This window comes from Alternaria burnsii (genome assembly GCF_013036055.1).
Source record: "Alternaria burnsii strain CBS107.38 chromosome Unknown 750, whole genome shotgun sequence".
In the NCBI taxonomy this organism is placed as follows: domain Eukaryota; kingdom Fungi; phylum Ascomycota; class Dothideomycetes; order Pleosporales; family Pleosporaceae; genus Alternaria; species Alternaria burnsii.
This window is the reverse complement of record NW_024066108.1, coordinates 1946528-1969489: the sequence shown is the minus strand read 5'-3', so window position 1 is coordinate 1969489 and position 22962 is coordinate 1946528. Positions and strand designations below refer to the sequence as shown.

Below are 22962 nucleotides of genomic sequence, written 5' to 3'. Positions count from 1 at the left end.
GGGGTTTTGGTTGATAGGTGTCTGCTTGCGGAGAAGCGGCCAATCACGGAGGTCGTGCGCCCTGGGCTTTAGCGCGCCGCCTCAACTTTTGAGAAGATGCGACGACCCTCGGCGGGCGCATCACATCCGTCCAAGTCAGTACACGGCCAACATGCACAAGGTATCGCGAACCTCACTCGCCTCCCTCGTCTGTCCATCCGCCCCGTTTCTTGCGCCTCGTCTTCTTCGCACTGCGGCCACGTACGCAACGGCAAGGGAGGGGAGAGGCAGTGCGGGAAAGACAGGCCCCAAGGAGAGCAAGGGACTCATCAGAAAGATTAATCCCAAGGAGAGCAAGGCACCCATCAGAAAGGTTGATCCCAACAAGGCAAAATCAAAGTCTTTTCCTCTTCCTTCTCCTCGTCTGGACCCGGAAGAATATCAAGTAAGACCAGCCATCTTTTTCACCGACTGTGCTCACAACACCAGACAGTCCGCCTAGTCAGCAAGTTCCGAGAAGCCTGCCATGTCCGAAATGTCCAGCTTGTCATGGAACTCTACCCCACGCTACTCGCGGCAAAAGTCTTGAATAGCTACGACACGCGACGCATCACCCAAGTCCTTCACGTGCGCATACGCAACGAGCACAGTCCGAGCAAGCGAGACCAACTCTTTCCTTTCGTCCAGCAGTTGGTAAGCCATCTACGTCAAGGAACAGTCGAGCCGCACCCCTTCGCATTCGTCCATCTGTTCGGTATCTACAAGGACGCCAAGCGCTTCCATGAGGGCTATGCACTCTGGGAATGGCTGGTCCAACAAGACGAGCGCTACGTGTCGCAGGCTGTCTATGGCGCTGCAATCGAACTCATGGCATATGGAAGACTCAAGCCTCTGCCCTTGTTGGAGGATCTGTACAACGACGGACTGAAGCGCTTCCCAGGCACCTTTGCTGAGTATCATCTCTCGCCTGACGCCATCGTGCCCGACCGCACCCAGCTTACTACAATCTCCGGTATTCCTACTCTCCTTCTCCAGGGCATACTCACCGCTCGCATACTGGCTAGTGATTGGAAACGGGCTTATCTGGCGCTCGACACTGCACTCCGTATCTTTCCCACACAGACCCCACCCCGCTATTTTGAGCTCTTCATGACCGAGAGGCCTATATCTGAAGGATACACGGCCTTTATGCTAGCTTGCCGTGCTGGTGTCGCTATGAGGCCAACTCACGTTACTGCGCTCATTACCAAGCTGCGAGCTGCCATGGGAGCGTCACAATCTATGGCTGATCGTGTCATGCTTCTCCGAGCCATTGCGAACGCCATGTATGGCTACTTGGAGGCTGGAGAAACTCTCCAAGCCATTCACGTCGGGTCATTCCTCCGTGCTTTTGAACTGTTGCTACCAGAACCCATCGGCGGCGAAGATTATGTTGGAGAAGGAGCAGAGATGCGCGACATCCTGGCAGTTACAGCACATGAGATTATGTCGGATCTGATTCAAGCTGGTATGCCACCCGAGCTTCAATCATTGCAGGCTCTCATCTCGATATCGGGTAAGCTACGCGTGCCAAGTCTACTGAGTGCCACCCTTCAAGACATTGAAGCGGCAGGTTTTGAGCTTGGGCCTATCGAGAGACGAACGATCATAACATCGGCCGGGTTACTCAAGGACAAAAAGTTACTTGAGCAGTATTGGTCGCTTGTTGTGTCAGATGCAGAGGCGAACAGTGCACAAATACCATTTGAAGACTGGATTACTTTCACCAAGGCATGTAGACGAGCCGATCATAGTGATTACTTCCGAAGTCAGCTTTTGAAGTTGCCATATGCCATCGACAACAACACTGAGCGCTACATCATTCAACAAATCGACATGCCAGAGACGTCCGCACTCAACTACAGATACCAATACATGAGCGTCAAGGAATTGACAACGGAGCTGGATGCACTCAAGACTCAGATGAAGGACATTGAAACCGTTGTTATGTCCGGACAACGACTCAATCTCCATGCATCCCCACTATACATGCATTTGGACCCCCAACACCCTTCTCTGGGTCGTGAAGAGGATCTACGATCGGTATACAACGAGCTCACTACTGATCCACACCAACCGCCTCCACCACCAGCCACACCTGATTCACCTGTTCAGCCCGCAGTGAGTCCAACCGGCATACCCCTGGATGACCTCCGATTTCAGAATTGGGTCACCGTCCACGAAATGATGGACACAGCTGCCGACTACGAGTCTGATCTTCTTTATGCCGTTGACACCGCCATCAAGGCTGGCACCCCGCTAAAAGGCACCCCAGAACTTTTGCATTTGCGTAAAGAAGACTCGACACCGCGATCTCGCACCGATCTGAGCATGATGATAAAAGAGCTCAGAGCGAGTCGCCGCGAAGACTTGAAAATGTTCAGAAACGTTGCCTCAGACGACCTTTACAAGATGAAGATCACTAAACACATTGCCAACGATGAGGGAGAGACCGCCGTAGCGGGTGAAAAGGGAGCGCAAAAGATCAGAAAGTATGTTGGCCTAGAGTCGTATCATGACGCCCCTGCTAGTTTGATACGTCAGGTAAAGGTATCAGACAGGAAGGCCTAGGAAATACTTGCAAAGGTCGGTGCTGCTGAGGATAGTCTGGCCCCTAGTGAAAGAGACATAATCCGACCTTTCAAAAGCGATTTCTTCTTCAAACATAATCATTGATCATTTAAGTAAACATCTGTAAGGTGTCTGTGTTTGCCTTGAGCTGGAAGTCTGCATACACCGTGGCTAGATCTCTGTTGTCCCTATAGGAGATCATCTGTAATTATATGTGTATTTATACATCATCCAGTACCCCTTGCTAGATCTTGAAGACAAGACACATCGCTATCCACTTCGTACATATTGATGGCAGCAGATCATGCCGCCGAGAATTGTGCCGAAGGTCTCCTATCGCAACTACTTCCATGTTGGTATGACATTTACTCATCATCACTCAAGTCTCATTACGTTGCATTCTTTCTTTCATCGAATACAAGGACAATCGAGACGTAAAGGAATAATCATCTTACTGCACCGTGGATCCAGCATTTGCACACTACGTCTCACCTCATGTCGCCTCACCTTTCCCGGAACGTTTCCACCGGCGGATTTTTCCGCTCGGTATCCGAAGGAACATTTCGTCCGAGGATGGTTGTGCGGCCGTATGACATTGGCTTTATGTTTGGATGACGGCAGACTAGGCCAATTTTTGAGTCAGGTTCGCTGATCGGAATATGTTGGCTGATGACGTGGGAGTGGGATGTAAGTACATGATAGCGTGGAGGCACTCAACGTGGTGAGTGGAGTTAGTACGGTTGACCAGAGTCGAGGTGTGGAGACCACGCGTAGTCGTTTTATCGCTGTCATAGGCAATTTAACCACTTGCAGAATGAGCAGATGTGTAAGTATGAAGATGAGTGGTTGATGCATATCTCATTACCAAATACCAGGACATTGCAAGCCTCGCGGCCATAAAGCCGTCTGCGCAAGAAAATTCCAAATCTAAATCAAAAAAAAATGTAATGCAGTCAAGTCAACTCAAAGTTGACGGGGAATACGAAGCCAAAGAAAAAAAATAAGACAATGATGTCAAGAAGTGAAGAATGGAGGCACGCAGCGGTCAACGCGCAAAGCAAGAAGCCATGACAATGTAAAACCCTGAAAATCTCCAACGCCACATCAAGTAACCAAACCCGCTAAGTACAAACAAAGCAACGAGAAGAGAAGGCGTCTCTAGTTTGAGCCAGAGCTACCTCTCCGGCTGTCGGCTGGTGTGATGGGAAAGCAGAAGTCGACTGGCGATGGTGGCGGAGCTGGGGTTTCGTTGGCGTCTGAGGAGCGCGAGGTCAAACCTGAGGATGCTTTGAAAGCTGCGCTGACATCGTGGCCAAGTGTTGAGTTGGTGAAGATAGAGAGACGCTGACGAGGATTGAAAGCGGAGGCTGCGGAGGCGGGCATCTTGGTGATTTGTGTGTGATGATTGTACTTGACAGTGTGTACTTGATACGTAGTTGACGATGAGTCTCGTAGGTACGAAAAGACTATCTGAAAAGGTGGACAGTGTCCGGGGTAGTTGACTCAATAGTTGCAACGAAGTCGAAAAGATTGTACGGGCCGGAGTTATTGATGCGCTGGTGCGATGCAGGGTAATTCTGATTCTCGTGCAAAGGTGCGGAAGATATGTGATGTGCTGTCTCGGAGTGTGACAACAACTAAAACTCGGGCTGACTCGGTAACAAGGCTGAGGTGTGTGTCTAGGGAAGGGGTGAGTCAGATTTAATATCAAGGAAGAATGCGCTGGGTTGTTGGAACAGGGCTTAGGTGCGGTCGTGCGTTGGCATACAGGGCTACCAGAATTGGCGGAACCCCGGACTTGATGCGCTCGGATATGGGGAAGAAGGTTGCGTAAGGGGCTGACTTACTTTTGGTATGTGGGTGCCAACGAGCGAGGCGTGTTACACAAGTGTGGTATTGCGAGAGGCTTGTGTGTAAGCTGCACCGAGGTATGCTTCAGTGCAAATGGGATGTTTGAAGAAAGCAAAGAGGCTCAAGGTAGAAGTGGTTTTTTCAATTTCAAGTAGATGAGGACCTGTATAAGGAATAAGTACTGAGCGTAAAGCTAGGTCGTACTTTGCGATGCGTGGTAAATGGCGATACCGCGTCGAAGGGGGCGCTTCTCTTATACCACAGTACAAGTGCAGAGTACCGATACGATCGCTATTCACCGCCGAGGAGATAACCCTGACTCGCATCATTAACCAGGGTTGTAACGGACTCTCGGAAGGGCCATACGTTTTGAGCTAAAAGCAAAAGTATAATCAGCAATCAAATGCGCGCGGCCACACGGGGAAGCGGACGGTTGCAACTCCTTGTTGCGCGACCATCGTTGCACCTGCAAGGTGCAAAGTCCACCCCACGCCCTGATCCTGTTCCATGGTCGCAGAATCAAGGCTGTTCTTGGGCGTCCTGTCATCATCGACGTGTCTGAGATGGTTTTCTTGAAGCGAGGATACGTGCGACAAACAAGGCGCACAAGCCCGTCAGGCCCTTCCGCAGCGTCCCACGCATCCTCTCTACCAGAAGCCTGCTCGTGAGAAAGGATGATACCTATCGCAGACGGCCCGAAGAAGCAAACCAATACAGTACAGTACACCGCGGCGGTCCGCGGGTAGAAGCCGACAAGCGGATGACGTGGGCGAGCAAGACACCACAGTGTCCTTTGGGTGGCTGTCGCAAGCAAGGCATCATCGAAGCCGGACCGACCAAGTCAATTCTCTGACCGCTTCTCCGATGTGCATAGGTATGCATATCCCACGCGAGGCTTGCGGCAGAGCAAGATGGGGAAAGTGGAGCTCCGGGCTGCATTCCCCGGATACCAGCAGGCTGGGATCTGCCCACTCAAAAAAGGAAGACGAGGCGTCTGGAACTTTGCCTAAGAAGTTGGCTCCACCTTGATCATCAGTATTCGTGCTACTCCCTTGATGCCCATCCAGGTACCACCGCATCACTTTTGCAACGGCTTTTTACACTGCCTGTCATCGACTCATACACCTTGCAGTGCGGACAAACCTGGATAGGCAACCCGCGTTGGGTTGCGACACGGGAATAATTCCTGCGACGTTTGCCCACGTTGGAATGAGACTTCCTGCAATAAGGCTTCGAGAACACTGCTGGAAGGACGCTCGAGCCGACCTGTGTCACGGCCAAGGCATTACTGACGTTGGTGTCATCGTTCCGCCCCTTTTCTACCGGTTGAAATTACGGCAGAAGAGTGACATCTCAGACCTCCTTCCGTCCTGCGTTTTGGCCGCTCTGGCATGGCTGATCCAAGTTGTTCTCGCCATCGTCGAGCAAGCGCAGATCGAAGCGTTCGGCGCCGCAAACACACTTGTTACAGCATTATGCCGGTCGCGATCAGATCTCGATGCGCGACGCAGGCAGCAAAATTCTTCACCTCCGCGCCATCCGAACGATAATTCCATGTTGTCCTTGAAGATAGCGAACGAGTTTCGTTACCGGTCGACTACTCGTGGCGCAAACCTTCCTCTGGTTACTTTTGTTAAGCGATAGCCTGAGCCAAGCTCACCTGTCATCACATCATCTCATCGAGACGTCGAATGGGAAGCTGTGGGGTCGCACGTTAGACGCGTGCTAAACGTAACCTCAACGTCGTTTCATCTTTGGTAAGGCGACGTAGCCTTCTACCTAGTAAACTCCGACGCCTTTCTCCCAAGCCTTATCCACGCAGCCCGCTTTCCCCGGCCTGGCGTATAGCCTGATCCCCGCCCTTGCGTTAGGGTTGCTGTCGGAACAAACATCCCCCCAACCATAACGTGTAACGTTCCTCACCTCTACCGCGGGGCGTAAGTTGTATGATGTGGCGCGGTGGTCCGCCTTAGTAAATTCGTGTCGCATCGGAATCCGGGTTGTGCCGTTAGCGAGACGGTGATTTCTAGGCGCTGGTGTCGCTTTCCGATCGTCTGCGGCCTTCCGACGACAATCTGCGCGTTATCTGACCGACTCTTGACAGGCTTTCACCGCAACTTGGCGATGTAGCGAAGAAAATTGAGTATAAGCGGGGAAGGTTGCAGTCAAACTTTGAGAAGAAAGAAGGGGAGCTTCGCGTCTCTGGGCGTGCCTGCTTCGTGTGGGTTATGGCAACTGTAAAAAGCGACAACTACTACTATCACCATGTGTGACCTCCTAGACGCACTGAGACATCAACTGCAAAACGCTGAAAGTGAACGACTGTCATTCTTTTGTCTCGACAGAAGACATCAGGTAAGCATATTTTGCTTTGCGCGATTGGCTTAGCAATATGTTCTCCGTTGCTGATACAAGCTCATACATTTTTGTATGGTGATGGACTTCGTGACGTTGTCTGCAGCAGCATGAGGGCGCTCGCCTGACGCCTGTTTGCTGTCGCAGGCTGCGAGAATTTCCTCTTACCAGCGATCCATCATGAAATCCCACCACTGCAGCCTACAGACATTCTCCCTTGATGGTGCATACAGTTACGCAATGTTTCCTCAACACCCCTGAGCTTTTGCCCCTCATCGTCCCAAACATTGTGTTGTTATTGCCAATCGACACATGCATAAAATCGGTCGATCAGCAGTGGCAATGGCTAGAATCACTCAAATCACTACCCGAGCCCAAGTAGCCAAGTCATTGCACCAGGCAGTGCTTAGAGGAACAAGATTTGGAGGCCTTGCGTTCACACGAGCAGGCATCTTTGACTACTTCGAGCACGTACACCATTACTTCGGCTGCCCCGAAGACGACTCAGCTTGGCCAACGCTTACCATCAGCCATCGTTCGGATATCGATCAGCCCATTCTCAATGTTTGTCTGCATCAGAGGCACTCTCATGGCCTTGCGCAATACGCTATTCTCCATTTCAATCTCAAAGGTCTAACCACGTTCAAATCCACTACTCATTTTTCTGAATGCTCGTGTTCAACGTTCGACAAGTAAATTAGCTTTTCTCGACTAAGAATTGGCGCCCTTGACATATCTGCGACCAACGATCGTCAAGAATACGGAATACGCTATGAGCCTCGTCAGTGCAAAGGATGGTCATATATTAGAGTGGGACACGGAAGAACAAACTGTGCCGAGCATCTCCGAGCTAAACAGGCTCTCTTTACTGTATAAGACCAACCTAGATTCGGTAATTTGGACACTAAAGAAGTACTCCCGGTGAACTTCTTCGAGTCGCTTGTTGAGACATGGTCCTTTGTAAAATTCTTCCAGTTGGATATTATGCAAGAGCTAAAGCTAGTCTGGTCTTTATCATTGGGGATCTGTGCCTGCTTCGTTCAAGAGTGCGATCGCAGTGTCGAGGATGTTGTGGTCGCATCAAGTTTGATGGTAAGCGTGATCGCAAGCGGGATAAATAATTGGAGCATGTCTTCACTCTATTCAGTTATCTCTAGGAACTACCTGTCAGGCAGACGATAAAGACACACGCATTGGTGGAGACACTTGACAATTCACTACAGACCAATGAACGAGCAAGCAACTTAAATTCCCTATTCGCGGCCTCACTTCTTTCGAAATTGTTCATAGTGTCAGAAAGTCTTCGCCAACTCAGCTTCTTCCTACCCTAGGCAAAACGAGTACAGTATTAAGTCAAGCACTGACAGACAGAGCTGATCACAAGCTATGCTATCAATCTCTCGCAATGTAACTCGACTGCTAACACAACTCTCGAGAGCACCAACCTCACTGATCTGGGGAAACCAGACGCAAAGTTTCGCTGTCCAGTCAACAAGCATCGAAGCCCGAAAAATCTCGAAATATTCAGAAACGTAGAAGCCGCTTCGGGTGCATCCTGGTATGCCGTAGGTGGCTGCTTAAGAGACTGCACTGGTACTACACCCCACGATATCGTCTGCGGTATCATCAAGGACGTACACTACAGCGTGGATCACTCTGGACCGAGCTTGATGAGGCTTCTGAATGCTAGACCCCAGTCGATTACATTTGCGTCATTATCCCCACTGACCTCCATGATCCCACCAAGCAGATCACTGGTAAGTTCAATAGAATCAACATGAGTGGTACCAAGAAAGCTAGTTCTCACAATCTCGCAGCTCTGCTTGACAACGATGATCAGGACAACGATGCCGATGAATAGCGTACTACTACCTTTCATATGGGTTTGGCGCTTCGGTCGGCACCTCGCAAAGACGTATGGCTGGCAGGACGAGGTTTTCCAGCTCACCTAAAGCCGTCTTGTGTATGGCAGTCTCGAGATGTTCGCTATGTACACTCATCCTGGTATGACAAAGTCCATGTAAGGTGTTTGGGTATTTGTCAAGACTGATTTGGTCTTTCAGAAGATTCAGTCTACAGTGGTGGATGAGCCGGTCCATCGGCGGCCCAGAATTATAAGGCTGGCGTCATACTAGAGGCCATTCAGTTATTCATGTTCATGTATCAATACTGAACCTAAGTAATCCAGTTTCCTCTTAGAGGAACTTTATTCCTCTCGTGGTTTGGTCCTTCTTCTACAACCAGACAGTTTGCGCATACTGTGGTGGATGTGGGAGCGCCAACGACCGTGGTTTTGCTCTAGCAAAGCACATATAGTGGCTACAGTACTACAAGAAACACTTGATTTTTTTGTGATTCTTTTCCGTGAGGTTGAAGTACGTGTCGGATGCATTTATCACCTGCTTTTATGTAACATCTCATTGGTCCCTTTCAAGGACTTTTCGTGTTACAGTCGTATCTCACATTCATTGGTCGACCACCTGTCCCCACACAAAGCGCCTTCCAGTTTGGGCACTAGCGTTGACACCGACTTTGGGATTTGTACATTGCGGCCTAGATGTCATCATACATCAACGAAAGCTGCATTCTCACCGGATTGTTGTACATAGTACCAGGCCTTTGTGATAACATCAGTTGGGCCTATGTTAGCTAGCGCACGTTGTATCTCTATGAGGGACTGTCAGGCGTAACCAGGCTGTGCATGCTGACCGTAATCGTTGCGTGGCCAGCAACCAGTATGGTGCCCAGGCTTACCAAACTGGAGCTGCTTGCCTGAAACCACTGAGCCTCCTGTTTTGTCTATTTCAGCATTCATATATCACCGGTAAAATCTAGCCAGACCACCTCAAGAGTTGCCTGGGAGCCGCGTACCGCGATCAATTGTGCGGATAACATGTCGCGACCAAACACTAATTTGTCACTAGAGCCGCGCGGCCGTTATTCGTGGATATCGCTTCCTGATAGCGAATACTTTGACGCTGACGCGCGACATGAGCAAAGTGTGCAAAGCAGCACCGTTGGCAGCGTGTCCAGGCCTGAGTCACGAATACTGGGGCAGTATGAGCCCGTACCGCGAATCGACACATCTCCTCATACTATACACGAGCAAGAAACAGTCTTGGACACCAGCTATGATCGCGCAGGCCCACCAGTCACTCCACTGAATGCAGTAGATGAATGCGACTCGCTGGATCAGTAGTGCACAAGAACTCCTGACAACACCCAAAAGCGTGAATCTTGTGCGTAATACTTCGATTTACTAAGCTAGATATGGGCTGACGATCTGATAGCAGAGTACAAAGACCAGAATCTGCAGAAATCTACCGAATGGCTACCCTACACCCTGCGGCGCCCTTACCTGATCGCCCCGAGTGCAGTGTCACTCGTACTGTCTATCGTCTTGGCAACACTTTGCTGGCAGTCCTATAAGACTCATGGACTTGGAGATGAAATTAGGTCCACGGGACTGTTCTTTGGGTGGAGATATACGCCCACAATCGTTGCGGTCTTCTTCACGCAGACTATCGTTCAGATTGCCGAGGACGTAAAAAGAACAGAAGCGTACGCGCGCATGGCGAGCCCGGAGACCGTCAAAGCAAAGTTCACCCTATTCTACTCGCCCAGGGTATGGTGGAAAAGCATCTTCATAGGTTTTTCTCGAAGGCGGAGTGGCGGATACAGAGGATGGGCCCTGACCTTGTCTTCGCTTGCAGCTGGCGTCAGCATACTCGGCATCTCAACCTTCTCGTCGTCCCTGTTAATTGCAAAGGATGTTTTGACAAAGGAGAGTGTGCAACTACAACGGTACGCAGCTGGTCAGACAATGGGGGAAGAGTTATCACCTATCCAGCTCGTACCCCGAAGGGATACTTACTCCCGCGCTATCAGTGGATATCTTTTCAACGTCTCCACATCAATCTGGATGTTCGACTCATATCTCATTGTGCCCTTCGGCGCATCCAACAGCGGCATCGATCGCGTATCACTCGACAACGGTATCTGGCAAGCAGAGACTGAGGTGTTCCATACAGACTATCATTGTACACAAATGGTTCTATCTGATAAGAGCATTCTAGATATCAGTTACACAGCCGCGAACGTCTCACAGTCAAACGATGCGTGCCCGAACGATGTTTGTACCGTCAAGTCCAAAGGATTGCAGATTCGGTCGCAGGACGGTTGTGAAGTTCGGATTCAAGGACCCATCGATGTTTGGGATGGGGCATTGGTGATGACGGGTGAGCTCTTCCAGAGCGATACCTTTTCAACGGATGGTGGCCTAATCTGGACAAATATGTCCTCCGACTACGTGTCGTGGCAAACTCTTGTTGATGAGTACGGCCAGACGCCAGAAATTCTCGCTAGTGGGAACATGGTCCTCGAACAATGGTCTCACACTTTCATACATAGCATCTCTGAGCAATGTGTAGGGCGTGATCTGCTTCTTGTATCGCCGCCATGGATCCACTATCCCGAAGGGGAACTAGCCTCATGGGAAAATCTCGCGGTACGATCTGCTGTATGCACTCCGCAATACAACGCAGCTGCCATGACAGTTACCGTATCGATCGGTGGAGCCGAAACGTCCATCTCCTTTGACGTTTCCGAGTTCAAGCGACGAAGCCAGTCCGTACCGAAAAAAGCTATTGATTTTGCCTTAATAGACGATATTTCCTTTCGCGACAGCAATTGGGCCAAGTACATTACCATACCACTTACTGTCCATGGCGATTTTGAGGGGATATCCACACTTCTTATAGACAAGTTCGGCCAGAACATTTCCATGATGTTGGAGAGTGACACACTAGAAATGGAAGCTAGCATGCTCCGAACGCATTTTGCGAAGGAGCTCTTGCTATCGTCTATCACAGAATCAGACGTCCTAGAGCTAGACAGTGCACCTGGTAGTGTTACACACGTGAGGGGAAGGATTTTGGTTGTTACTGAGATTGGGATAACGCTATCTGTGCTCTTCCTGCTCTTGGCATGCTATCTTACAAGCATGGTATTTAGCGTATCGACCAGACGTCGACCGCTAGGCCTCAGATCGGATCCTGCGGCTAATATTGGGACAGCTTCACTCCTCAAAACCGATTCACCTCCTATGGCTACATTACAAACACTAGCTGGACATGGCCGACCACACATACAAAAGACGATTGAATCACGAACTTACACTTTGCGAGGAAGCATTCTTTCGGAGGACATATCGAAATTTGAGGCAGTCAAAGCTGAAGGGTCAGACTTACTTGCTAGGAAGAAGGAACTGTCTCCAGGCTCTCCAAAATCTAAAGCCAGCATTGGAAACGACTCGAGGCCCTCAATGCTCCACAAAAGGTGGCTCTTCGCATTGTTAGCTTATCTCCTTGCCACTACAATAGCCATTTTGATTGTTCGCGGATATGCACGAGAGAAAAGGCTCTCCCGTACTGCATTCACCTACGAAGTCGACGTGGGCCTTTTCAACACATTTTTCTCGCCTCACTCCCTTATAGCTACACTGATCGCAGTGGGAATTGGTCTGAGCTGGGATGGTGTTGACAAGCCTATGCGGGGTTTGCAGCCATATCTCTCCATGTCGCGAAATCCAGTGGCTCCCAGACGGGCAGCATCTTTGACGTACCAATCTTCGTTCTGGGTATGGGCTGCTGTGAAAGCAGCGCTACGCAAACATTGGATTCTATGTCTTGTTGCTGCCGAAACAACTCTGTCACAAATTCGTAAGTAACTTCTTGCTCCAATAAAAACATATAGCTGATTGTACAGTCATCATATCTATGGCTGCTGTCTTTGAGAGACAGGCAGTCACACAAGAGCAGCCAATAATAGATGCAGATAACACCATCACAGCACCGTTTTCGCTACGGCAAGAACCTTTAAATTGTTATCAAACCGATGATGGCACACGTGAACGTCATTTCGAGATAACTGAATCTCTACTGGAAGCATCAAAGATTCAGTGGTTATATAATGCGCTAGACGAGATAATTCTCGATCCACCACAACTACCATGGACTAAAGATGAATGGATTTTCACTCCCCTCGATATAGATTGGTTACCAAATGTCACAGTGTCTTCGAAGGCGACCTCTGAAGATGAGAACCATTCGAATTCGGATCCTCTGAGTTCACCTGCTAACATCTCTTCTATTTCGTCTGCACTTCGAAGTCGGTTGGAGTGTTTTCCGATCATCGTGCCAAACTCCAGCTGGCTCAACCGGGCTGCAGACGTTTACCCAGACCGAACGAACAAGACTATACCAGGATTTGCTCTACCGACTACTCTGTTCAACGGCGAGTTGTACAATACGTCTATCTTTTCAATTCCAAGACGATTGTCATGCTGTGCGAATGGCACAGATCCGGGTGGGCAAGCTGTTGTTGCATACTGGACTAGCAACAGCTCAATGCTTGAACCAGAAGACCCTAATGTTTTGAAATGGAATTGCACCGCAAATGCGACTGATTCTCGCTGTGAACAATTCTCGCGTCCTAGTAGCGGACCTGAGAACGTAGTTGTCCATGGTTCTTGGTATCGTAATTTCACCATGAAATAGATTGTTGGACTAGGAGCGACGGCAGAAATCTCTGGAGCTGAACTCAACACAACTTACAAGGATGACTTCAACACTTTTCCATTCGGAAATGCAAGTGAGGAGCTTCTCCACTTCACAGAGGAGCCTAAAATGTCTATAGTGAACTGTGTCCCGATCATCGAGGCTGCAAATGCTAGCGTTATCGTAGCCAGGAGCTCCGGAAACGTCCTGGACTACGATTTGCTATCTGGTGCCCAGCCTGATCAGAATGCATGGGAGTACGCCTGGGATATCATGTATCCTGAACCAACACAAAACTATGGTCATGGAAATATTAGGTGAGCACTTGAGCTTTTGGTTTACCGCATCATGCTCATGACTTATGCATGAAAAGCATGGAAAGCTAGCCATTACCTTTACCAGCTACGGTCATTTCTTCATGACCCAGCTTCTCACAGCTCCGCATGTCATCGCTCCAAGAAGGGCACATTCTTGGCTTTCATACAACAAGAGCATTGAGGAAATAGAAAGCGAGCGCTTCAACATCCGCGATCGCGACCGTGGTCTCAATGTCGACTTCATGTCCTACGCAAACTGGCACCTTGCCAACAAGAACTCAGATGCATTACTAAACACAACAACGCTACTCCGACACTCCGAAAAGATATTGCAGATCTTCTTCAAGCACTTTGCTCATTCTGGATCATCGCACCTTGGTGATTTCCGTTCAAATGATGATTCTGGTAAAGCGGTTTATGACAATGCCTTTGACCGGCAAGGTGGTGCCATCAACGCAACGTTCACGGAACGTTTCGAGGTCCTGGTCATGAATGAGGTTGCTACCTGGATCTCTCTGACCATTCTCATTTTGCTCATGATCATCTTGATTGTTCTCATCGTGAGCTTGCAGATCGTATACCCAATCTCATCTCTGCAACACCCTATAGAGTGCTTGGCAGACGTACTTACCATGGTTGCTGGGAGCGATGGTCTAATTGGTCTAATCGAAGAGCAGAGCGTTCAAGGTTTCGCCAACAGTGACGAAATGACGAGGTTAGGTTGGTTCAAGGATCGGAGGGGAGCTGTCAGGTGGGGTGTTGAGCTCGTAGATGCGAAGGGTATCGAATGGGTTGATGGGCCTGAGGCAGCTAGGCCGGATGAAGTTGGTGACGAAGAGTCATCGGTTGGAAGTAGAGGAGTGGCTGACACGAACAGCTCACTTCTGGAAGGTGAGCGGAGACCGCTTTCTCCGCAACATTCCGCTCAAGAGCAAGAAGCAGAATCGATGTTGGAACAGCAGAGCCACTCAGCGTAGTGATATTACCCCGAGTGTTGAAGAGAGAAGACTGTCAGGATTATGCCACTGACATATCATCAGATAAATTCAATGGTTGCTTCACTTTTTACTTTGCTACTAAACTGGTCATGTACATCTCATTTCAAATCTCGACACGTAGGCAACCCACCATGCATTCACTCGCCCAACTCAAGCAAGGCAAGTGAGGCGGGTATATCATACCTATGTAAATATGACTAGTAATGCCGGAAATCTCCGTCCAAACAGACACCACCAATACGTCTAGTACCGGCACTTCCCCGTTTCTCACAGTACCGAAACAATGGTCTGGAACACTGGGAAAAAGAACGACGTGTGGGACATGTCGGAGCATTGTGGACCGAATTGGGATGGGGTGAGCGTGGGCTGGTTGCATATGCGGTACGAAAAAGCAGATATGCAAGCTGAGGTCAGTGGCATCATTACGCATCACATTTGCGGTGAACCAAGACAGGGTACACTGATTACTAGAGGGCGGAAGAGATGTGATTGTAATCCTAAGTGATGCTTACAGGCTAGCTGCAGTATCCTCTAGATCAGTTCTGGCTATCAATCCCATTCAGCTATGTGAAGAAAGAAATGGAAAACATTCAGAGCGCTGCGTAGTTCATGATCCATACAACCATCATCATAAGCGTCGTAGCCGTTGCCAACACATCGACCTTTGCTTACTTTTTGCGACAAGCGAAAAAAAAGAAACCCCACACATTTCTGCTGCCACGTAGATCCAGCCACAACAAGTGATAGAGAAAAAAAGGGTATTACATCCGCCAAACAAAAAGGTCCGAAAAGCCTCCGTGAGGAGCTGGTATAGTGCAGGGAAAGAAAAAAGAAGGGGGGTGGTGTGGAGAACGCTCAAAAAAAAGCGCGACGAAAGGTAGGAAGAAGATAACCGTCCAATCTGTGATCGATCCAAAGGTCCAGATGGCGCGACCGCCCTTACGCATTATATGTTGGTGTGCGTGAGCGTTCCAGTCTAGCAAACAATAACAATGTAACCTGCACTGTCGCAAGGAACACAGCAAACATACTAACATGCAGCGCGAGTGGGTAACCGTACCAAAATCGAAAGCGCGATGAAGAAACCGATCCGAACTTTTTTGTTGAGCAGGTCTGCCGCAGAAGGCTGTCCACGCTCGTGAAAAGCTTTTGGTTTGAAAATCATCCACCCAACGAAGGAAATAAGATCGAAAAAAAAAATTGCCGGTCAGACAAGGATAAGTTAGGAACAGGCGTGTAACGTGTGGAGGAAAGGCCGAAGTCTGTCTACGCATCTTTGTAGTGTGGGCGAATGCCAGAGGTTCGAAGATTCTCAGTTAACGTAATGGGAATTGGCGCGGCGACGCAGTGGTCGCTGCACCTCAATTCTATCGTCTTGAGAATCTCGTACTACTCGGCTTTCGCGTCTACTACGGTGGCTGCGTATACTGCCTTCGTTCATCTCCTCTGCTTGTCTCCGCGTGACCAATGCCTTCCTGTCACCTGCATTGCTGCCTTTTTCGCTGCCACCGTCAGGATTTCCGCTAATGACGAGTTCTGCCATGCCGTCCTCGCCTGGGATGAGTCGCATGGTGCGACCCTCCATGTCGCCGTTAAACTGCAGGCTGAGTGGGGCATTTGCGTCTACTCTAAGGCGAATCTCGTTGTTGCCGTTGCTGGTGACGGCCGTGTGCCTGTCGCTTCCAGAGGAGCCAGAATGAGAGGGTATTGACGGTACCCTAGAAGCTCTCTTTGCGGCACTGTGGATGTGGTCGATCAACGGAGCATCAGTACCGCGTTGGTTGTTGATGTATTCCAACGCTTTCATCTCGTCTCGCCTGGCCTTCGGTGGAGCACGCTCTTTGACCTTGCGACCTTCCGCATCAGTAGGACGGCGGCGGCGAGGAGGAGCTGGAGCTTCGGGGATGGGAGCCTCGACTTCGGACTCATACTCGTCGCTACTGTCGAACGCGGCGGGAGGTTGGTAATAGACCTTTGAGTTACGCTTTTCACGTTTGCGCTCCTGCTCAGCCTGGTATCGCGCCTCGGCTTTCTCGGCCTCGCGTCTAGCCCTAGCATCAGCTTTAGCGTTGGCTTCAGCTTCGAGGCGTTCATATTCCCTGGCCTCGGCATGTCTGTCGTTATAAGACTTTCCGTAATGAGCTGATCGGCGCCGCTCAGCCTTAGTGCTGTCGTGCACATAGACCTGGCCACCTCTGGCGGGATATTCGGTTTGAATTTCACGTGGTGGAGGAGGAGGTCGGCTGACTGACTGTCGGCGAGACGGTTCGTTTGTGCTCTTGGTTGTACGGTGACGGCTGGTAGGGTGGTCGTGGTTGACAACGACAGGCTGGGACTTGCGGCGGTCAGCACGAACTTGCTCGACCTCCGAGGTGGTGTAGGCGTGGGAGATGGATGGACGCTGCAGTTTCTTGCTCTTGCTCTTGGGCTTCGCTTTGGACTTGGTCCGCTCAAGCTTTGGGGGAGGAGGCGGCATGAGCGCACGCTGGGCATAGCGATCGTCGGGATGGGGCTCGGCTTCATAGTCGTCGTCTTCGTCAGACGATGCACTCTCAGATTCGCTGTAACTCTCGTAGGCCTCGCCCTGGAGCTGCTTCTGGGGTGGAAACCTGGGCTGTGTGGCGCTCTGAGGCTGGCCGCGCCTTGCCGAATACTGATCACGCGGAGCTTGGTCGATGACAAGGGGTGGTGCAGGTCCATTGCGTGCAATATTGGTCGAGTTGCGGTGTGTCATGCCTGGCCTTTGCATGCCGTCGTAAGACGGGGGCATCCCGTAGCCGTACTGAGGGTGGTATACAGGTGCCGCTCCATATGGTCCGGGTGGGGGGCCCATCTGGCCTGAATAGCTTTGACGGTAAAGCGCAGACTGGGAAAGGGGCGGCCCATGGTCTTGCGGGTGGCCTGCATAGCCTCCAGGCGCTCCCTGAGTCCAGTGGTACTGGGATCCAGGCTCACCGCTGTAGCTGACGGGTCGAGACACAGAGGGACGACGGGGACGTGTCGTGGCTGGCTGGATAACGGCACCAGCGTGTGAGTAGTAGGACTGGCGCTGGTCCGGGTAGTACGGGGAGGGGGTGGGATCAGAACGCATTGAGCGGGTGTCTTCTTGGGAAGGGCGATGGACGTCGCGAGCGGATTGAGATGGGTGAATCTCAGGGCGGATGTTATGACGACGGAGAGCTGGGGCAGGCGCGTTGGGGTCGTACTTGGTGCGCCTGGGGTCGGCACATTCCGGTTCGACTCTGCTATCACGACGATCTCTGTGGTCCGGGCGAGGATCCTGGGTAACGGTCGGCCGGCGTTCGCGTTGCTGGATGATGGCTGGGGGCTTGGACGAGGTCGAGGCAGTGCGGGAGATTGACTTGGGTCGGGACGAAGCCTTGGAGGAGGGCTTGGTCGACTCTGAGACGGTAGGGCGTCGGCGGATCTTGGGAGCCTCTTGCTGAGGAGGGACTGGAGCAGCAGGCACCTGGGGCGGGCTGCTGCGTTGGGGAGGAGCACTTTGAGCGGAATTAGTGCTGCTGACGGTGGCGGTGGTGTAGCTGCTGTACCCTGAGTCGGAGCGAAGGTCGATGTTGGTCGGCGCCCTCTCCTGAGCGGGCGGCATTTCTTTATCCAAGTCGGATGGGTGCGAGCGCTTGGTGGAGACGTTAGCGGCATTGGGCGAGCGCCGGCCCTGGAAAGGAATAGAGCCGCCTTCGCTGTCATCGGAGAAGCAGTCCTCGACAGTAGGCTGCATCTCCTGTGGGCTCGCCATGTTGGCAGCGGCGTTTGTTCTGTGGGAGAGTAGCGGGCTTCACAGGCGCGCAGAGGGCAGGAGTCGGCAAAATATCTAGCGGCTCTATCGATAATAAAAGCGTCGCGGGGCGATCCTTGACAATCAGGCGAGACGTCGAGAGCGCATTATTAGCACGGGCGTCTTTGGGGGGTGCTACCGTCTCATCAAGACGGTGTGGGTGAAGGGGGAAAAGAAGATCAGAGCAAAGGGGACGAGGGAAGCAGGAGGATATGCGAGGCAGATGCAGAGTATGACGGGCGAGTTCTTGTGCAGCAGGCTGGCAGGCAGGCATGCAGGCGTTATTCGGGCTTCGACACACGAAACTTTTCCCCCGCCCGTAAAATTCAAAACGGCGTGGTACTATAAACTGCCTTATAGCGGGCTAGCTCTTTCATGCAATGCGTCTAATCGTTGGGCGCGCACCGCATCCGTCGCTGCCCAGTCAACCTCCAACACCTAGTGGTTGGAGGAGGGGCTGTCTCTGCCGCCCTCTACGGCCCTTTCAGCGCGCAGTACCGCTACGAGTGACGCAGCCAGCCTCCACACCATTTCTTGGTTGAGTGTGCATGCAGACGCCCTCGTTGCCAGCCGCAACAGCTGCCCTCAGTTGGATTGCCATGTCGACTGCTCACTCCACTCTGCCGCCCGTGTAGGGGAGGCCTGCCCTCCGAGGCCGAGTCTGCAACAGTTTCGCCATGCACCCACACTGCTTCACCCTGCCCACCCTGTCCACCCTGTCCACCCGGCCACCCTGATGCTGATCATAGGTGTCTTGGTCGTAATAATAGCCAGTCGCGTGGCCATTGGCTGCCTCAGATGCGCAACATCCATCGGTTTGAGTGGTCGCGCATCGTCTCCGTTGGAACGACGTGAAACCGGGATTGCCCGGCCCTCGTTGATGCGAGCCGTTCGCCTGTCTGTGAGGGCTGAAGGCGAGGGCGGACTGCACCTCGATGCACCACTTCACCGCCCTCGCAAGAGCCACGACCAGCACCCTCGCTCATCAGAACCACGGCTTCAACGCCCGCGACGCTCGATGCAGCCGTCACCAAAGCTTGTTGCCCGCCTGCTAGACTCGAACGGCGTCCTCGGCTGCTGATCACACCTCGCCTTGGCGTCATCGTGTATTATCACAACGCCCGCGATTCTCTGCAGCATCACACGGTGAACGGTCGTAGGGCAGGCAGACCTTCCTAGCTCCATCGAACTTTTCCTTGCCTTTCTTCACGGTTCACGTCATGGAGCCTCAGCACTGCATCGTTTATTAACAGCTAACTCGTTTCCTCCTGGCTCGGCCACGTCAATCGCGCTTATCATGCAGGAACAACAGAGCACTTTCACCATCGTTACCTTCATTAATCTCCACGACGCGAAGCATAACATGTGTCCTTTCGCCACTGCGAGCTCTCGTTGTTCGGTCTTGAGGCTGACTGGCGCTACGTTGCCAGAACCACGCAAATCACATCTTGTTAGCACTTGCCCTGCCCGGCACTAACGCACTCACACGCAAGACAGCGTATCGGTGTAACAACCCCATCGAATCGCCTCGGACGCAGCTCTAATCACGCGGCCCGTCAAGCGTTGCTTACTCGCCTAGTCGTCTACACTACCCCACCAAACTTTCCGGTGAAGAGACGCACCACATCGAGCAGCGCAATACTCTCAACAAGTCTGGCCAGAACCAGAGCAAATAATGCGCTTCTGAATGCGACCAATGCCCCAAACTGCACCTTCCACGGCACCTCGATCGCGAACGTCACACGCACAATGACCGTTATCGCATCCGAGGTGGCCGCTGCCGCGCTCCTCTCATCATGTCGTGATCGACCGTCGTCATGGCACGGACTCTATACACAAAGTACAGCGTCTTAACTTTTCGTCCTTGCTAGATCAAGCTCCAGGCAGTCGTGGTAAAACACACCACCACCACCATCAAAACTCCCATGTAGTGCATCCTGCCCGTCTTTGTCATTCGCTGGTGCCATTGCTGTAAGACGAAATGGTGCAGTGGTCCCTCTCTGGAAAGGTGACCGCTCGTCCAATGCACCTACACCACCACACATGATGTTGACTCTTGTACTACTGTGGCCCCCTCTCAACCCACGTCTGCGCCATGGATATGCCGTGATGCTTGATGATTGCCACTCAGAACACATTCGCTTCGGCTCAGTTGCAGCACTCTGCGCAACCCAGTCAGCGCCAAACACCAGGTTATGAACAGCGCTCGTCGCACACGTCAAATGCTCAGCTAACCTTCGTTGTGACATCCATTCAGTTCTGCCGCGGGGTAGCGGACATATTCGGGTTGCCGACTTGCTCCAAAGGGCCTCCGCATACAAACTTCTTCCACTGACGTCTGATTAGACTCTTCGTGCAACCGGCAAAGAATCATGGCTGAATCATTTCGGCACATCGCAGACACCCTGCAGATATCAAAATCTCTGGCTTGGAGCCTGTGTCAGATTAATGCGATATCGGCAGCCATTGTACCACGGTACACAGTCATATGCCTGCAATCTGGAAAACACCATCGCAAATACGGGACAGAATCTGCACAAGATGTATCGCGAAAACCTGCAGGATTCCATGATGCCTGAAAACGATGAGTATTTGGTTCCACAATCGACCAGTTGTTGGGCATGGTACTGAGATCGTAGGTAGCACAATCATATGCACGATGACCTACTGCACGTCAAATCCCCAAAGCCATTGTTTCAGCCCTTTCAACTGCTTCTTAGGCTTCGCTCCTTTTATATCAAGACTCCAGTCGCGCTCTTCTATCTGATGTCGTCTTCGCCGTTGGGCTAGCGCTGGTTGGGTGGAGGAACGCGTGGGACACTCGCTAAGCGCAGCCCTGGAGCCCACCACAAATCCACCATCTCGTCGGAACCCGAGCGAAATTGAAAGATGGGATTGTGAACGCTTTCATTTCACCGCACTATCCAGCTTCAGTTCGTTCGCGCAAACCATTCCACTCTATAGCCTAGAGATTGCGCTCCGTTCCTATCATGGCGTGTGACTCACATTTGGCATGTCACTCCGTCTCATTGTTGAATCCTTCGCTGCCCAAAAGGTCCCCAATTGGGTCCCGAACACATGGTCTTGCGGCTCATCGCTGCCTTATGGACCCACTTCCAGCCTTGACGCCATGGATATGTTGACTCAGGATGCCCAATAGACCCACCCGGCGGTTATTGTGGGCAAAAATTCCTATCCTCCGCCAGCGACTACAGGTACCACGCGACAACATAAGGGAAAAGCAATAGCTACGATTTCGAGCTTGTCCAGTACCTTCTGCGAATGAGAGCTCTGCAATGAGTACTGCTGATCTGGAAATGTCTAAGTTGTCTCGTTGTCGGGTCAAATCTTGTTGTACACGTGGTACGTCTGCTCTTCGTTCGGGATTCAACGATTCAACCCCAGCCTTGTCAGGTAGAAGTCACCCGATACCCAACCCGTTCTCCATGTACTCCAGGTTTTCCCTACGTGTGAATGCTTAGACATTTGCCTGTACCGCCCCAGGATATGGGTGGTTTCATCCCGGCATGTGGGCAATAGCCCTACAATGACTCCACTACACGCTAGCATTTTCGCCACTAACCGCAACCACCTTCCAACGCGCAACCTTCATAATTAATCGCGCTCTGAGCATCGCTCAAGGTTGAGATTTGGCGCTTTAGCATAGAACTGGGAAGAAGGTTAAGCACTTCTGTTGCTCCATGAGAAGCTCCCAAACAAATCAATCGTCTGAGAAACCAAGAGGAAGCCACAACTGATATAGCATGGGCGGCAGCCCTACATACTACAGTGAACTTCAGGAGACGCAAAGATCCTTACCTAGGATGGTCGCAAACAAACATCACTTCACCACGACCTTCGATTTCCCTGATCGCCATTTTCTTAACTCTGGAAACTCGATACAAATAGGTCTAGGAGCGGATAGACCAAACCAGTGAGACTTTCAAAAGTGCATACTTCTTGTCACTCTGGTCTCCAAAAGGTCAGTGTTTTCGAACGTGAAGAGCCAAAGTAGCACATTGCAAGCTGTACATCATGTAATATGGCAAACTGACTCAGGCCCGTAGGTCACGTGATGTCTTCTCGACTCAAAGCCGGATCGGCATAGTTTGTTGATCACTGATCAACGACGCCATTGCAACACATCCTCGGATATGACTACCTATCTCTCGGTAATCTGAACTACATAGATCTTCAGAGGTAGCGCTTGTTTCTTCGTCGGTCCCTGCCATCTTGTCAACCTACATATTCTGTTTCAGCTGACAACACAACGCGTATTTTGCCTCGGCACTGCACAATTCGACTAGAGATTACACACTTGTTGAGCCTCTGGTAGCGACAAACTAAAGCAACACGATGACCGCCATATTCTGACCAGCCGACATACTCGTGGTTGCGTTTCTCACAGGCGTCCGAAAAAGATTTTGCGCCATTCGAATTGGCAAGCTTGACGTCTAATAACATTGCTGGAATGACACCTCGGCATGACAATTTCAAGA

The 22962-nt window shown here is 51.2% G+C and overlaps 5 protein-coding genes across 5 annotated transcripts; 2 read left to right on the top strand and 3 right to left on the bottom strand.

Moving 5' to 3' along the window:
- Positions 1 to 151: 151 nt before the first annotated feature.
- On the top strand, positions 152 to 2589 carry GT037_002086 (uncharacterized protein; the record flags this gene model as incomplete). The annotated part of the gene is made up of 2 exons (XM_038927133.1): positions 152 to 424; positions 469 to 2589. The coding sequence occupies 2 exons, from the start codon at positions 152 to 154 to the stop codon at positions 2587 to 2589; spliced, it is 2394 nt and encodes a 797-aa protein (XP_038790425.1).
- Positions 2590 to 3211: 622 nt separating this feature from the next.
- On the bottom strand, positions 3212 to 3972 carry GT037_002085 (uncharacterized protein; the record flags this gene model as incomplete). Its single annotated transcript, XM_038927132.1, has 3 exons — positions 3212 to 3374; positions 3462 to 3495; positions 3768 to 3972. 3 exons carry the CDS (start codon positions 3970 to 3972, stop codon positions 3212 to 3214), a joined length of 402 nt encoding a protein of 133 aa, XP_038790424.1.
- A 5716-nt stretch (positions 3973 to 9688) lies between these two features.
- Positions 9689 to 14646, top strand: GT037_002084 (uncharacterized protein; the record flags this gene model as incomplete). Its single annotated transcript, XM_038927131.1, has 6 exons — positions 9689 to 9964; positions 10025 to 10034; positions 10086 to 12515; positions 12562 to 13307; positions 13353 to 13669; positions 13755 to 14646. The coding sequence occupies 6 exons, from the start codon at positions 9689 to 9691 to the stop codon at positions 14644 to 14646; spliced, it is 4671 nt and encodes a 1556-aa protein (XP_038790423.1).
- Positions 14647 to 15979: 1333 nt separating this feature from the next.
- Positions 15980 to 18424, bottom strand: GT037_002083 (uncharacterized protein; the record flags this gene model as incomplete). Its single annotated transcript, XM_038927130.1, has 1 exon — positions 15980 to 18424. The coding sequence occupies one exon, from the start codon at positions 18422 to 18424 to the stop codon at positions 15980 to 15982; it is 2445 nt and encodes an 814-aa protein (XP_038790422.1).
- A 4201-nt stretch (positions 18425 to 22625) lies between these two features.
- On the bottom strand, positions 22626 to 22927 carry GT037_002082 (uncharacterized protein; the record flags this gene model as incomplete). The annotated part of the gene is made up of 2 exons (XM_038927129.1): positions 22626 to 22704; positions 22782 to 22927. The coding sequence occupies 2 exons, from the start codon at positions 22925 to 22927 to the stop codon at positions 22626 to 22628; spliced, it is 225 nt and encodes a 74-aa protein (XP_038790421.1).
- Positions 22928 to 22962: the final 35 nt, after the last annotated feature.